Raw genomic sequence first — 16,968 nt, forward strand, 5'->3', positions numbered from 1 at the left:
TTGTGTCAGGACCCATGACACTATGTAAGTCTCTTTGAATAAAGGTTTCTGGCAAATGAATAAATGTAAATGTTTATTACAGCACTTACCTAAACCCAGGATCAGTGAGTCCACTAAACTTAAGTGTAGGATCCATTGACTGGTCACTCTTCATGGACACACAGCTGGGGTCTGGAGGGTCCGGTCTGAGCAGTTAAGATAAACACAAATGAATTTAATTCACACACTCTTATATTAATCACTTTTGTAAGGGTTGATTGTTCTTGGTGACTGAATCATTTTGCTGTTGTGTAAAACACATTATGCTGTTGGAGACATAACAGCAAGTGCAACTGTTATAGTGGTCATATTCACATATCAGACTTAATCAAGCTTTTCATTCTGAAATGCATTAAATACAGCAGCGGTTTCCAAACTGGGGGGCGTCCAGAGTAATAAAGGGGGGGGGGGCAGTCTAAAGGAGTCTCGAACTAGACTGCACACTAAAGGAGGCTCGAACTAGACTGCACACTAAAGGAGGCTCGAACTAGACTGCACACTAACTGTGTGTTCACACCGGACGCGAATAGCGCGTCAAATTCACGCGCGTCAGAGGCGAAAGTTTCTAAACCTGTTGGCGGCCATCTTTTTACAAGATGTCTGATGTTGATAGATCATTTATCGAGAGAGTCACCTCTGTATTTGCTCTGGAGAGCAAAACAGCGGCGTAGGGATCATCGTCACCGTATTTGGGTCTACCAGGCGAACCCAGTTTGGCGAGTTTCACTTTTCATTTGCTCCAGGAGCTGCGCCTGGATGACGGCCGCTATCAGCGGTGCTTCCGCCTGTCTCGCGCCCAGTTTGATGACCTGTTGTCCCGCATTAGAGCGAGGATCACCCTTGCCCTCCCCCACATAATCTGTAATTTATTTTTGTATTGATGATAAATGGAGCCAGCCTCCAAAAGTAATTAACCTGTCCTGTGTTTTTTTTTCTTTTCTCACACAACACTGTCCAGACACAAACTATAGGCCTATACTAAAGTATATTGGTTGTCTTTACATTAGAATTATAATGTTTCATATAATCTGGATTTAGATATGGAATAAATAGCATTTAATATAAAATGAATATGTCTCGTATGTTGAAATCAAATTATGTGATAAAAGATTTACTTTGTTTTTACTTCACCACGTGACAGCAGCAAGCAGGCTCCTGATTGGTTAACGTGGCGCGAATTGACGCAGAAGTTCAGATTTTTCAACTCGGGCGGCAGACGCGAATTCTTGTCAAACGCGCTTATCGCGCCAGACGCTCAATTCGCGCAAACTTGACGCGCGAATGAGGCGTATTCACGTCTATGGAAAGTCACGAGGGCCAAAAACATGTGAATTTTAACACGTATTTGACGCGGATTTCACGTGTTAAATACGCATCAAATATGTGCGAAATACGTGTTGTTTGCGCGTGACAAATCAGCGCGTTAAATACGCGTGAAATACGCGTTAAAATCAGTTTGAACGGGTCAGTGTCATTGGCTGCTGAAGACTTGGGTCTAACCATTTCTGTGAGCTTAGGGGGGTATACCGTTCATAGACTAGACTACCACCATTTAACATGCTATAGATCAGCTTATTCAGCCTATTTTTTTTTTTTTTTTGTATAACCTATAGAAATAATATATTTAAATTGCAGTTTTATGAAAATTTTGATAAAAAATAAAATTGCCTTGTTTTTCTCCACTTGTGCCTTTTTGTAAATAAACACATTAGTGGACATTCTAGCTTTAATATCAAAGCATTAACATTTGTGTGGGGAAATCAGTTACAGTGGAGGTGAGCAATCAATGCAGGTATAAGATACAGACCATTGTAATCAATATCTGTCTTTGGAAAACAACGTGAGCTTTTGTTGTGCTTAGTACAGCTATCACAAGCAGGTGGCGCTTATTGAAACCTTTTTGTTCTGAGATTGGGCACTCATCAGACAAACAGTAATTAAGTATACAGGTGATATTAACAATTTAAATGAATTTAAAGACTTAAATTATTTAAATATGGTATTTAAGATATATATATAAAGTATTTAAGACTTTTAGGATTAGAATGAGAGCTTGTGCTCAGGTCAGGACAAGGTATAAGAACTTGATTTGGCTTTCCTGATTAGATGAATTAGATTGAATGAATGTGATCATTTATGTTTGGGCCTTTTTAGGGCCTGAAATCGCTGATACATCCCTTAATATGAATAATAAACAAATTAACCATATTGTAAAGTGTTACTATGAACTAAAAGATATAAATTCCTTACAATTTAGAGTTGGACATGTACTCTCACTAGATGTATTTCCCCAAGCTAATAACACTTGCTATGGTGCTGGATAAAAACGAATGACATTGTCAGACTCAGAATGCGTCATTATACTTTTATTATAGTTAAGCATAACTTGTATGCTGATGCAACTTTTACAGTCGCATGGTAGGATAAATGTTTTTTAATTTTTTTATTAGTATTAGCTTATATACTTCTCCGTATTAGCGTAATATTACCTGCTGCTGGCTGCTCGTGTAGTTTGAAGACTCGCGGCGAACTGCTGCGTATATAGCGCTGCAAAGGAAACTCCGCCTACCACTTCACCTCTGCCAAATGCTTCCGCCAAAAAACTTTTTATATATATTTTTTTGTATTATTATTGCTATTGGCAATGGTGTATAAGTGTATTGTTATTTATTATAATATTTAGAAAAATATTACTATTATTTTCCTTTATCAGAGCGGGGCGCAATCACTGATCTATAATGATCAGTGGGTGCAATACATTGAGACAAAAGGGGCAGGGCTTGAGCGCCCGTCATGCAGCATCAAGTCAAGTCACCTTTATTTATATAGCGTTTTTTTTTTTTTCACAATACAGATTGTATCATCACTTGGAGATGTCGGCAGCTCATTGAGTCTTGAGGAGTTTAGTATGAGCACGCAATGCGCGCTGTGAAGGTGTGTTCCAAAGTCTAAAACTGTGGATACAGTCCTCCAGAAATTGGACCTGAAACAGTATACAGTGCACCTTATGACCCATTGAGTTAACTTCAACTGCATTTCTGTCAGTTCGTGACTACAGCTCATCAATAAACATTTTTTGATTGATCCATTATACAATCCGCCTTCATTTAGCAAGTGCACTTGTGCAAAAACATTTTTCAAGTTCAACATTATTGTTGTTGTTGTGGATGCTGCTGATTAAACAGCTTGGCGAGAATACAAAGAGACATGCATTTGTTTGTGTGTGTGTTTCTTTTGTAAAAGTTTCCCCGGATATACTTCCCTATTTAATGCACCATTTTCCTTACAAATTATATTATCAGCATTACAATTCAAACTAGATGTACCGCATCGCGGTACAAAATATGACCGCCGCTCAGGCCTGCACTGGCTTTCCACAAAAATAAATGACGTGGAGTAATTTGGCTGTATTGCGTGTTTATGTATATACCTAAAAAAAGTAGTAGTATGTGCATGTCTGTCTGTGTGTGTGTGTGTGTGTGTGTGTGTTTGTGTATGTGTGTGTCTGTGTGTGTGTGTGTGTGTCTGTGCGTGTATGTATGTGTGCGTACATGTGTGCGCGTGTGTGTTTGTGTGTGTGTGTCTGTGCATGTGGATTTGTATGTGTGTGTATGGGTGTGTGTCTGTGCGTGTGGATGTCAGTGTGTGTGCCAGTGTGTGTGCATGCTTGCGTTTGTTTGTATTCCTGCATGTGTGTGTGTGACAGTATCATCCTAAACCAGCAACCCTTCGCTCAACAGCACCATCTACAGGCCGATGAGTGTACAGTCACTAAATGTGCACATAAATGAATTTATTTTATACCCCCCCATGGATGAAATTCTACGAAACTTAGCAGAGGATACCCCCAGAGGATGTCAAGTTAATCATACACATGAAATATGGTGCAGTTCTGAACATCTCCACTGAAGATAGGGGCGATTAAAGCAGAATAATATTGCATTTTCATTTTTTATGGGAGGGGCGCAAATCACAAATGAGTGATTATGGGCTAGGTTGATGTGGGCCCTTAAGAGCAACATACCATAAAAATTTCTTCATCCTCGGGGCCACGGTTCAGGTAGTTATTTAGGAAAAACTGCATTTTTTTGGGTTTGGGGGGGCCCAGCGCGGGGGGGGGGAGTGGCCCCCGGGGACCAAACGAAATTTTTCCATAGAAGTCTAGTGGGGCTACATGCCCACCAAATTTCATGTTCCCCGTTGTTTCGGTGTCCCTGGTATCGTTGACGAAAAATTTACAGGGGCCCCAGCGCAGGGGGGGGAAGTGGCCCCCGGGGACCAAACAAAATTTTTCCGTAAAAGTCTAGTAGACCAACATACCATAAAAATTTCTTCATCCTCGGTGCCACGGTTCAGGTAGTTATTTAGGAAAAACTGCATTTTTTTGGGTTTGGGGGGGCCCAGCGCGGGGGGGGGAGTGGCCCCCGAGGACCAAACGAAATTTTTCCGTAGAAGTGTAGTGGGGCTACATGCCCACCAAATTTCATGTTCCCCGGTGCTTCGGTGTCCCTGGTATCGTTGACGAAAAATTTACGGGGGCCCCAGCGCGGGGGGGGGGAAGTGGCCCCCGGGGACCAAACGAAATTTTTCCGTAAAAGTCTAGTAGACCAACATACCATAAAAATTTCTTCATCCTCGGTGCCACGGTTCAGGTAGTTATTTAGGAAAAATGCATTTTTTTGGTTTTGGGGGGGCCCAGCGCGGGGGGGGGGAGTGGCCCCCGGGGACCAAACGAAATTTTTCCGTAGAAGTCTAGTGGGGCTACATGCCCACCAAATTTCATGTTCCCCGGTGCTTCGGTGTCCCTGGTATCGTTGACGAAAAATTTACGGGGGCCCCAGCGCGGGGGGGGGGAGTGGCCCCCGGGGACCAAACGAAATATTTTTCCGTAAAAGTCTAGTAGACCAACATACCATAAAAATGTCTTCATCCTCGGTGCCACGGTTCAGGTAGTTATTTAGGAAAAACTGAATTTTTTTGGGTTTGGGGGGGGGCCCAGCGCGGGGGGGGGGAGTGGCCTCCGGGGACCAAACTAAATTTTTCCTTAGAAGTCTAGTGGGGCTACATGCCCACCAAATTTCATGTTCCCCGGTGCTTCGGTGTCCCTGGTATCGTTGACGAAAAATTTACGGGGGCCCCAGCGCGGGGGGGGGGGGGGGGGGGATGGGTGGCCCCCGGGGACCAAACGAAATTTTTCCGTAAAAGTCTAGTAGACCAACATACCATAAAAATTTCTTCATCCTCGGTGCCACGGTTCAGGTAGTTATTTAGGAAAAACTGCATTTTTTTGGGTTTGGGGGGGCCCAGCGCGGGGGGGGAGTGGCCCCCGGGGACCAAACGAAATTTTTCCGTAGAAGTTTAGTGGGGCTACATGCCCACCAAATTTCATGTTCCCCGGTGTTTCAGTGTCCCTGGTATCGTTGACGAAAAATTTACGGGGGCCCCAGCGCGGGGGGGGAAGTGGCCCCCGGGGACCAAACGAAATTTTTCCGTAAAAGTCTAGTAGACCAACATACCATAAAAATTTCTTCATCCTCGGTGCCACGGTTCAGGTAGTTATTTAGGAAAAACTGCATTTTTTTGGGTTTGGGGGGGCCCAGCGCGGGGGGGGAGTGGCCCCCGGGGACCAAACGAAATTTTTCCGTAAAAGTCTAGTAGACCAACATACCATAAAAATTTCTTCATCCTCGGTGCCACGGTTCAGGTAGTTATTTAGGAAAAACTGCATTTTTTTGGGTTTGGGGGGGCCCAGCGCGGGGGGGGAGTGGCCCCCGGGGACCAAACGAAATTTTTCCGTAGAAGTCTAGTGGGGCTACATGCCCACCAAATTTCATGTTCCCCGGTGCTTCGGTGTCCCTGGTATCGTTGACGAAAAATTTACGGGGGCCCCAGCGCGGGGGGGGGGGGGAGTGGCCCCCGGGGACCAAACGAATTTTTTCCGTAAAAGTCTAGTAGACCAACATACCATAAAAATTTCTTCATCCTCGGTGCCACGGTTCAGGTAGTTATTTAGGAAAAACTTAATTTTTTTGGGTTTGGGGGGGCCCAGCGCGGGGGGGGAGTGGCCCCCGGGGACCAAATGAAATTTTTCCTTAGAAGTCTAGTGGGGCTACATGCCCACCAAATTTCATGTTCCCCGGTGCTTCGGTGTCCCTGGTATCGTTGATGAAAAATTTACGGGGGCCCCAGCGCGGGGGGGGAAGTGGCCCCCGGGGACCAAACGAAATTTTTCCGTAAAAGTCTAGTAGACCAACATACCATAAAAATTTCTTCATCCTCGGTGCCACGGTTCAGGTAGTTATTTAGGAAAAACTGCATTTTTTGGGTTTGGGGGGGCCCAGCGCGGGGGGGGAGTGGCCCCCCGGGACCAAACGAAATTTTTCCGTAGAAGTCTAGTGGGGCTACATGCCCACCAAATTTCATGTTCCCCGGTGCTTCGGTGTCCCTGGTATCGTTGACGAAAAATTTACGGGGGCCCCAGCGCGGGGGGGGGGGAGTGGCCCCCGGGGACCAAACGAAATTTTTCCGTAAAAGTCTAGTAGACCAACATACCATAAAAATGTCTTCATCCTCGGTGCCACGGTTCAGGTAGTTATTTAGGAAAAACTGCATTTTTTTGGGTTTGGGGGGGGGGGGGCCCAGCGCGGGGGGGGGGAGTGGCCCCCGGGGACCAAAGGAAATTTTTCCTTAGAAGTCTAGTGGGGCTACATGCCCACCAAATTTCATGTTCCCCGGTGCTTCGGTGTCCCTGGTATCGTTGACGAAAAATGTACGGGGGCACCAGCGCGGGGGGGGAAGTGGCCCCCGGGGACCAAACGAAATTTTTCCGTAAAAGTCTAGTAGACCAACATACCATAAAAATTTCTTCATCCTCGGTGCCACGGTTCAGGTAGTTATTTAGGAAAAACTGCATTTTTTTGGGTTTGGGGGGGGGGCCCAGTGCGGGGGGGGAGTGGCCCCCGGGGATCAAACGAAATTTTTCCTTAGAAGTCTAGTGGGGCTACATGCCCACCAAATTTCATGTTCCCCGGTGCTTCGGTGTCCCTGGTATCGTTGACGAAAAATTTACGGGGGCCCCAGCGCGGGGGGGGGGGGGGGGGGGAGTGGCCCCCGGGGACCAAACGAAATTTTTCCGTAAAAGTCTAGTAGACCAACATACCATAAAAATTTCTTCATCCTCGGTGCCACGGTTCAGGTAGTTATTTAGGAAAAACTGCATTTTTTTGGGTTTGGGGGGGCCCAGCGCGGGGGGGGAGTGGCAACCAGGGGACCAAACGAAATTTTTCCGTAGAAGTTTAGTGGGGCTACATGCCCACCAAATTTCATGTTCCCCGGTGTTTCAGTGTCCCTGGTATCGTTGACGAAAAATTTACGGGGGCCCCAGCGCGGGGGGGGGGAGTGGCTCCCGGGGACCAAACGAAATTTTTCCGTAAAAGTCTAGTAGACCAACATACCATAAAAATTTCTTCATCCTCGGTGCCACGGTTCAGGTAGTTATTTAGGAAAAACTGCATTTTTTGGGGTTTGGGGGGGCCCAGCGCGGGGGGGGAGTGGCCCCCGGGGACCAAACGAAATTTTTCCGTAAAAGTCTAGTAGACCAACATACCATAAAAATTTCTTCATCCTCGGTGCCACGGTTCAGGTAGTTATTTAGGAAAAACTGCATTTTTTTGGGTTTGGGGGGGCCCAGCGCGGGGGGGGAGTGGCCCCCGGGGACCAAACGAAATTTTTCCGTAAAAGTCTAGTAGACCAACATACCATAAAAATTTCTTCATCCTCGGTGCCACGGTTCAGGTAGTTATTTAGGAAAAACTGCATTTTTTTGGGTTTGGGGGGGCCCAGCGCGGGGGGGGAGTGGCCCCCGGGGACCAAACGAAATTTTTCCGTAGAAGTCTAGTGGGGCTACATGCCCACCAAATTTCATGTTCCCCGGTGCTTCGGTGTCCCTGGTATCGTTGACGAAAAATTTACGGGGGCCCCAGCGCGGGGGGGGGGGGGGGGAGTGGCCCCCGGGGACCAAACGAATTTTTTCCGTAAAAGTCTAGTAGACCAACATACCATAAAAATTTCTTCATCCTCGGTGCCACGGTTCAGGTAGTTATTTAGGAAAAACTGCATTTTTTGGGGTTTGGGGGGGCCAGCGCGGGGGGGGAGTGGCCCCCGGGGACCAAACGAAATTTTTCCTTAGAAGTCTAGTGGGGCTACATGCCCACCAAATTTCATGTTCCCCGGTGCTTCGGTGTCCCTGGTATCGTTGACGAAAAATTCAGTAAGGTGACGGGAAAAAAAAAAAAAAAAAACTTTGACAATCCCTATATGACCGCTTTCGCTAGCTACGCTAGCGGCGGTCATAATAAATGTAGCTGTGTAAAATGTAAGGGATGATGCCCCCTTCTAGAACAATGTGCATTTACGTTTAAATTGTAACATATTTAATGGCACGGAATTACAGTGTAATTAGTGTTAGCTCACTGTCTTAGTCTTTTTCAGTGCATTAGGTAAGGTAAACTGTTAATAGTAGAGATTCTCATTTCTTTTTTAGAACACTAAAACTGGTACCGTTTTGGAGAGAAATTGGTTATTTTTTAATCTCTCTATTTAACCCATCTCATGGTGTGTGATGCTGAACTATCGTGTGAGTTTCTAAAGGTTTTTGAATTTTTTGCACAGTTATGAACATTGATATTTTATGTGCAACAATAGCATGCACAGGCTATGTGCATTTTAATAATTTGGATTAGCAATTGCACTGAAACGCATTACATACAGGCACTTTAGTCCCTTTACAGCATTAATAATGAACAATTTTCTTAGTAAGATAAATGTTTAGTAAAGCACTCACCTAAACACAGGATCAGTTTGTCCACTAAAGTTACGTGGAGGATCCATTGACGCGTCACTCTTCATGGACATACAGCTGGGGTCTGGAGGATCCGGTCTGTGCATTGAGATGAACACAAGTGAATGTACACTCACCTAAAGGATTATTAGGAACACCATACTAATACTGTGTTTGACCCCCTTTCGCCTTCAGAACTGCCTTAATTCTATGTGGCATTGATTCAACAAGGTGCTGAAAGCATTCTTTAGAAATGTTGGCCCATATTGATAGGATAGCATCTTGCAGTTGATGGAGATTTGTGGGATGCACATCCAGGGCACGAAGCTCCCGTTCCACCACATCCCAAAGATGCTCTATTGGGTTGAGATCTGGTGACTGTGGGGGCCATTTTAGTACAGTGAACTCATTGTCATGTTCAAGAAACCAATTTGAAATGATTCGAGCTTTGTGACATGGTGCATTATCCTGCTGGAAGTAGCCATCAGAGGATGGGTACATGGTGGTCATAAAGGGATGGACATGGTCAGAAACAATGCTCAGGTAGGCCGTGGCATTTAAACGATGCCCAATTGGCACTAAGGGGCCTAAAGTGTGCCAAGAAAACATCCCCCACACCATTACACCACCACCACCAGCCTGCACAGTGGTAACAAGGCATGATGGATCCATGTTCTCATTCTGTTTACGCCAAATTCTGACTCTACCATCTGAATGTCTCAACAGAAATCAAGACTCATCAGACCAGGCAACATTTTTCCAGTCTTCAACTGTCCAATTTTGGTGAGCTCGTGCAAATTGTAGCCTCTTTTTCCTATTTGTAGTGGAGATGAGTGGTACCCGGTGGGGTCTTCTGCTGTTGTAGCCCATCCACCTCAAGGTTGTGCGTGTTGTGGCTTCACAAATGCTTTGCTGCATACCTCGGTTGTAACGAGTGGTTATTTCAGTCAAAGTTGCTCTTCTATCAGCTTGAATCAGTCGGCCCATTCTCCTCTGACCTCTAGCATCAACAAAGCATTTTCGCCCACAGGACTGCTGCATACTGGATGTTTTTCCCTTTTCAAACCATTCTTTGTAAACCCTAGAAGTGGTTGTGCGTGAAAATCCCAGTAACTGAGCAGATTGTGAAATACTCAGACCGGCCCGTCTGGCACCAACAACCATGCCACGCTCAAAATTGCTTAAATCACCTTTCTTTCCCATTCTGACATTCAGTTTGGAGTTCAGGAGATTGTCTTGACCAGGACCACACCCCTAAATGCATTGAAGCAACTGCCATGTGATTGGTTGATTAGATAATTGCATTAATGAGAAATTGAACAGGTGTTCCTAATAATCCTTTAGGTGAGTGTAAATCACACTCTTAAATTCATGACTTTTGTGATAAACTGATTCAGGTGACTGAATTATTCCATTAATATTTATTATGCTGTTGGAGACTTTACAGCAAGTGCACATCAACATGTGAGCTAAGATCTTTTAATTAATAATGTCTGAAATGCATTTCATACAGGCACTTTAGTCCCTTTACAGCATTAATAATGAACAATTTTCTTAGTAAGATAAATGTTTAGTAAAGCACTCACCTAAATCCAGGATCAGTGTGTCCACTAAAGTTACGTGGAGGATCCATTGACGCGTCACTCTTCATGGACACACAGCTGGGGTCTGATGACTTTGATCTTTGCATCTTAAATTAACTGAAACAGAACATGAAGGAAATTCATGGAAATCACAAAATGGAGCCATTTAGCATGAAAATCAAGTTTTACTTACTTTTAATTCTTTAAGGTAGGGTAGGCAATTTATTTCATAAACACTTTTTGTTATTATGGTTAAAACTATAACCAATAATAGAAGTGGTCTAAATATTAAAAATGTACACATATCGCCTGTGGAAGTCTCAGGACCAGGGCGACTCAGAGCAATTGTCCTCTAAACCATCAGGAATCACTAAAAAAAAAAAAGCTGTGCACACCGCCACTCGAAATGGGGTCTCGCCCACCCAACGCGCACGCCCGCATACACCGTAATGACGTCATTTTTGCAGTGCACCATCGCGTTCGTGCGGAATCGGCGAGGATAAACCAAACTTCAGGCTATGCAGAGTTGTGGACAGACAGTCACGAGCACCACAAACAAACAGCAGCTGTGATTGGCCAAAATGCTCTGTTCGACTTTTCTGGGACCCTCTACTCTTCCCTGTGGATGACCTCTGACCTACTTTCTGTATCTGAATTTCTGCACTTTGAATGTTAGAATATTGAATTTGACGTTTTACGAATTTCTTCTTCATCTTGAAAACTTGATGCTGTATTTTTAAAAACTGGATATTTACAGTCTAAGAATTAAGAACAAAAAAATCCACTGATTGAAAATGCATGTCTATAAAAATTCTGCTATAAAAACATTTCAATTGTTACATTTTAAATGTTCAATATTCAAGTATTAAAAAATCTAATTCAGAACTATGTAAAATGCCACATAATATTAAATTGTGTTACATAACACTTCAATTCAATTAATTTACACAATTCAAATAGTTTTGTCATATTATAACCTCCATACAGCCACCTTTTACAGTTCCTCCTAAAACCAAAACAAGCTTATGCTGCGTTCACATCATAAGGTTATGACGTGAACGCAGCATTAGTATGGAAGGCGAACAGGGCCAATTCTCTTTAAACGAAAAGCGTGAAATTTGACCGCGTCAACATGCACTGTTTGTCCGCGTTAACACGCAATTTTGTGTGTTTCTTTTGTATGTGTAGACATGCACATTCTGGTCGTGTTAAGGCGTCAGTTTTCGTCGCGTTACTTTAGTACGCGTAAAGACGTACAGTTTTACCATGTTAAGACAACCAATTTAAACGTGTTTCTCAATGCGCACATTATGGCCATGTTCGAATTTGTAATATTTTTTTTAAAGCAGACTTACCTTGAGATTTACCCACATTTTAATCCTTTAGTTTATTGTGGCCTTGTTTTATTGATATCTTAACTGCTAGAGTAAATTAATAAATGTTACATTGTAAATTAAGTAAATGCGTTCCATATTATAATTTATGTAGCGTATGGACAAACTCACAATGACTTGTCATTTTAAGATTCAGAAATGCTTTTAACCACGCCCGCCGACAGGGGGGGACAAACGGGTCTGTTGTCCCGGGCCCAGGTTAGAGGGGGGGCCCAGAACTGGGCCCTCATTAAATTATGGAATAATTGAAAATTATTTTGTTTAAATAGGCCTATTTGTGGAAATAAATATGTAATATTTGAGTTACATAAAAGCTTTTTATTTGTTTTCTTCCTTATTGTCCTTGAAATAGGGGTCAAGAACCCCTCCACCCCCCAACACAAAAATGGTTTGGCCACTGATCAAAATTTGATGTTGTCATTTGATTTGAAGTTCAGTTCAGTTCAGTTCAAAATGTCCGATCAGCTCAAGTCCGGTGCTCAGAAAAGGAAAGAAAAGAGGAGAAGAATAGAAGAAAATAGAGCCCTGGGAGATTTTCTAAACAAATATTTAAAAAAAGGTGGTGACGGTGAAGCTGTAACTAGTAAAGTCAACGTAGAGCAAGGTAAGAAACAGCGCAGCCAACGTTTACGAGACTTGTTAGGGGTTTTCCTGCATTGAATTTTTTTTTTTTAAGCAAATTTTTTTTTGTCCTGCCAAAGCCTTATTTGATCGGTGAGTTATGTAGAATAGAATGAATTCGACTGCTGCGCTTGACAGGGCGATAACGAGCAGAGAGAGCCCCGGCCGCGCGCGCGCACTAACGTCTTCAAACAACACCAGCGCTGTCTTGCGCTCTCTCCCTCGCGCATATTAATCAGTCAACTGACACGATAGTAAAAGGTCGGAAGACCGCAGTTGCACGTGGAGCATTGGGAGATTTTTCCTCTTGAATTACGCGGGGTGTGTGCTAAAAAAAACTTTGCCAGGTTGCCTTATCTTTTCCAAAAAGCGTTCCGCCCATTCAGCTGACATAACCACAATTTCAGTAAACGAAAAAACCTATCCAGTGATGAAATGTTTTCTGTGTTGACACAAATCTTGTGCGATGTCCTAAACACCCGAGATAATCACACAATGCGTGCCGTATACGCAAACGAATGACTCCTTTGAACCATTCACTTTAATGAATGGTTAAAACAACTGATCTGTCCAACACTGAATTGGTGTATACAAAAATCGGTCACACTTTACAATAATGTTTAATTTATTAAAGGTGCTCTAAGCGATGTCTAAGCGTTTTTTAGGCCTTTTTTTGTCACATACAGCAAACATCTCCTCACCATCCGCTAGCTGCCTGTCCCCTGAACACACTGTATAAAAAAAACGCGGTCTCTGTAGACAACCCAAGCTCCACAAACAGCAAGAAAAACCAACTGGGCTCATCCGCACCACGAAACATAACAAACTGCTCCAGCCAATAACTGACAAGAAGGATCTGGGGTGGGGTTTGGGGGGTTAGTGCGCGGATGAGGAGGAGGGAGGGTCCAGCTAGCCTCCATTTTGTTTGACAATACTTTAAACGTCAACTAGAAGTGAGGTCACCCAACATCACTTAGAGCACCTTTAAACTATAGTTAACTACATTAGTTAACATAGGCTACTATTAATAAACTGCACTTCTACAGGATTGTTAATTTTCATTTGAATATTTAGGCTATTAATAGATAGCCTAAATATTGGGGGGGGCCCCATCTAAGATTATCTCGTCCCGGGCCCAGGCAAGACTGTCAGCTGGCCTGCTTTTAACCATTGACCTCATAAATGTAAATCACAGCTTAGCGCCGATGAGTCTGAATCAAATTGCCCCTTTGACACGTTTGTGGCCGAGTGGAAGTTTAACAGAAACACCTCCAAACTCCTCTGTGAGCTTCAAACAGATCGTAATCAATTCAAACCCCCTTTCTCTGCAAGCAAGAAGTCCAGATGGCTCGAAGAGACTCCTCTGAGATGCCAAATACACACACACACCAACATTCTTTGCATTTAACTCAGAATATAAGTGATTCAAAAGTGTATATGATGTATTCCTGTATGCATGTATGATTAGCCCCTTGTATGAGTCTAGTGTGACTTCCTAGTTGTGTTAGTTGAACTCTAAGTGCTTATTTTAAAGAATAAGAATGTATCTCGTTTGTATCTTCCAGATATACCAATCTTGGTACCTAATTAAACCTCTCGGTGTGCCTAAGCTAAAAATATGTAGTAGGTTATGATAAAATGTATTATACTGTCTTTACCATCATTTGGAGTAGAAATGACAAAACCTAACACCGTCATAAACCATGCAAATTAGGCCGTCAAGCAGAGACAAAGAAACTTTCTCCCGCTCAAAATTTCTTGATCCAATTGGTTGAAATACCCAGGAAGGGGACAACCTTCAAACTCCTTAAAGGATGCACACGCCATCATAGAGTTCTTAGTTCGGTCTTGTCTTGTCTTCTCTTCAAGTTTATCCGCTCTCTGTTTTGTTTTGTGTTTTACTTTTGCTTCTTAGCTTTTTGTATTAGTCGTATCACCTGGTCGTATTGCTGGTTCTCAAAGGTTCATTTGATATGTTTGTTTGCCATTCTGTGATCTGCTCTTTCTTTCTTTCTTTATTTACTTCCATTATACTATTCATATATGTATTCTTTGTTAAATGTAGTTGTATGTTTATAGTTTCATTTATTAAAAACCCATTATACGCTTGATTGTCTCTGTATCCTGCTCATAGAACAAAGCCTCTTAAATGTGTGATCTTAGCTACAAGCTTTATAATGTGTGATCAGCCTACGAGTTAATAATCTTATAAAACAAGAAAGTTATTCCTGTCAAAGGAATAGCCTTTCTTGAGAGTTTATAAGAAGAATAATCCTCCTTGAGAGACGATAAGAAACTCGCATAATTCGTTTGGCGGACGAACAAATTATTCAATGTGACAATTAATTTTGTAGGCATTCACAAATTTTCACAAATCTGTATATTCATAATTGAGTGTAATTCGTTGTGGTTAATTATCTATATATAGAGATACGAATATACGGGCTATGTATTCCCTTTTTCTGTGATTTAAAATGTGTAATTAATATGGCTCATAACCAGTATGATTAATTAATATTGATTATTAATTATACATTCCCCTCATTTGAGCTGATTTCGTTACAATTATAATTTATTTATATGGGTTATTAAATGTTTGTTTTAAGTTATTGGCCTATCATTTTCAAAACTATATAACTTACACAGATATTTATAACTGAACACACACACACACACACACACTAAGGTTTTTGTAATTTGGTGTTCAACCCAAAACCTTTTAGTTATTTATTTATTTATTTTATTTTTTTGTCAGAGCTGTTGTGTAAACAAATTAAAAGAAAAGTCAAATAAGACGGGGTTAAACTATGTCCTCAGAACAAGAGTAAAGTGTCTGTTTTATCAGTAAAAGCCAATAGCCAACTGGATAGAAACAAACTTCTTAAAATTCATTTTTACTTTGTGAATCACAAGTGGTGATAAATGTTTTTAAAGTCTATTAACTAACCATTTTAAACACAAATGGAGACATGAGTTCTGCTATGACCCTATAGTTTGTGCTGTTCTGTCTCTGTGTTTACACTCAGTAAACATCGTCTTGGATGCTGCAGGCTGATGAGTGCTATAATGAAATTAGTACATCATATTTAAAATGTTTTGATATGCATTACAGGGGCAAGTGGCAAATGAAAGAGAATTTCACTTGCCCGACCGGACAAATAGCCTGATTAAAACGTCAATAAAAAAAATTACTATTCTGCATTTATTTAGTGTAAGTGGCGACTGATAGTGAATACAATAGCCTAATATAATATATAATGTAGGCTACTGATGATAACAAGGTTGTGCGCGCCTAATTTGGAAACAAATGAAACATTCAAAATGTGGAGTTATATTTATAACATGATAGAGTTAAGCAACATCACACGACCAAGAGCGCTGAATACCATCACGATTGAAAATGTGACACTGATTTCATATTACAGTTCAATAAACAAGTAGTAATTAATATTAAGTCAGTTGAACTTTAGACACAATATTGGCATTTTTTTGTTCTGTTTCAGAAGCGAAAATAGTTCCACAGCGCATCTCAAATGAAAACTCAACCTTGTTTCATTACCTAATTATTCAGTGTTTTGAACGAATCAGTTGAGTCAAAGATTCAATGAATTCCTATTCATTTACAACCGCCTCATCCCTGAATGAATCAGCCGTTTGAATGAATCGTTTGAATAAATGACTCAATGACTCACTGATTAAGACGGCCGCCTGCCGCCTCCTACTGGTGGTTTATAAATATTATTTCTATATAAAAAAAATATTTCTTATTTGTAAATATTTAAAATAATCTCAATAGGCTACATTATTTAATGCAGTTTAATTTGATTGGTAACAGCCCTTTAGCATCTTATTACTCTATTTTAATTTATTGATCAATAAGAATTTTAAATGAAAGATTAAGCATATATTTAAAGGTCCCATTGCATGGATTATTTTATTATTTTAGAATGTTTCCTGGGGTGCCCTTATAATGTTAGTATGTTTTTTAGATGAAAAGTTATTATAATTTAGAAATAAAAGGCATATTTCCTAGCCTGATTTTAGCCTTTGAACGCTCTGTTTGAAGGGGCGTGTCTGTGTGAGACTGCTGTGATTGGCTGACATGCTTGCATATGAAATATCTAGCATTACATGTGGAACTCTCTCAGACTTTTACTACTACAGCTATTATACGTTTTTACTATTACAGCTATCGGGATTAACGAATCGTGAGAAGTTTTTAAAGTATTTAGATCTATTCCCATCACATAAAAGGCTGCAGTGATGAGCATTGAGAAGATGACAGCCTTCTAATCGCGTGAATGAAGATCTTATCATTGCAACGCAGTTTCTGTACTCTCATTACTGCTTTCACCAATGCAAACATGAGGTAAGTACAGTAAGATCTTGTTGTGCAGCGTAACAGCGTCATTGATTTCATAACGAGTTTTGGCAAGTGTCCAGATAAACTCGCCCTGTGTGATTAACAGCTTGGGCGATTGGAAAGGGATCG

General features: G+C 41.9%; 2 protein-coding genes across 2 annotated transcripts in view; both read right to left on the minus strand.

The window, feature by feature from the left end:
• LOC307172813 (NACHT, LRR and PYD domains-containing protein 12-like) overlaps positions 1 to 16,968 on the minus strand; it is a 166,871-nt gene that overhangs the window by 141,210 nt on the left and 8,693 nt on the right. Inside the window, exons 2-4 of the mRNA XM_079895463.1 lie at positions 10,465 to 10,578; positions 8,882 to 8,977; positions 90 to 185 (exon numbers count right to left, since the gene is read on the minus strand). Coding sequence (XP_079751589.1) covers positions 90 to 185; positions 8,882 to 8,977; positions 10,465 to 10,568 — 296 coding nt within the window. The 5' untranslated portion in view covers positions 10,569 to 10,578. The remainder of the gene's footprint in view (positions 1 to 89; positions 186 to 8,881; positions 8,978 to 10,464; positions 10,579 to 16,968) is intronic.
• The window catches only part of gprc5bb (G protein-coupled receptor, class C, group 5, member Bb), a gene marked incomplete at its 5' end in the record, with an annotated part of 69,468 nt that continues 65,385 nt past the window's right edge, over positions 12,886 to 16,968 (minus strand). Inside the window, one exon of the transcript XR_013823778.1 lies at positions 12,886 to 13,115. The remainder of the gene's footprint in view (positions 13,116 to 16,968) is intronic.

This window comes from Squalius cephalus, assembly GCF_949319135.1.
Source record: "Squalius cephalus genome assembly, chromosome: 2".
Taxonomy (NCBI): domain Eukaryota; kingdom Metazoa; phylum Chordata; class Actinopteri; order Cypriniformes; family Leuciscidae; genus Squalius; species Squalius cephalus.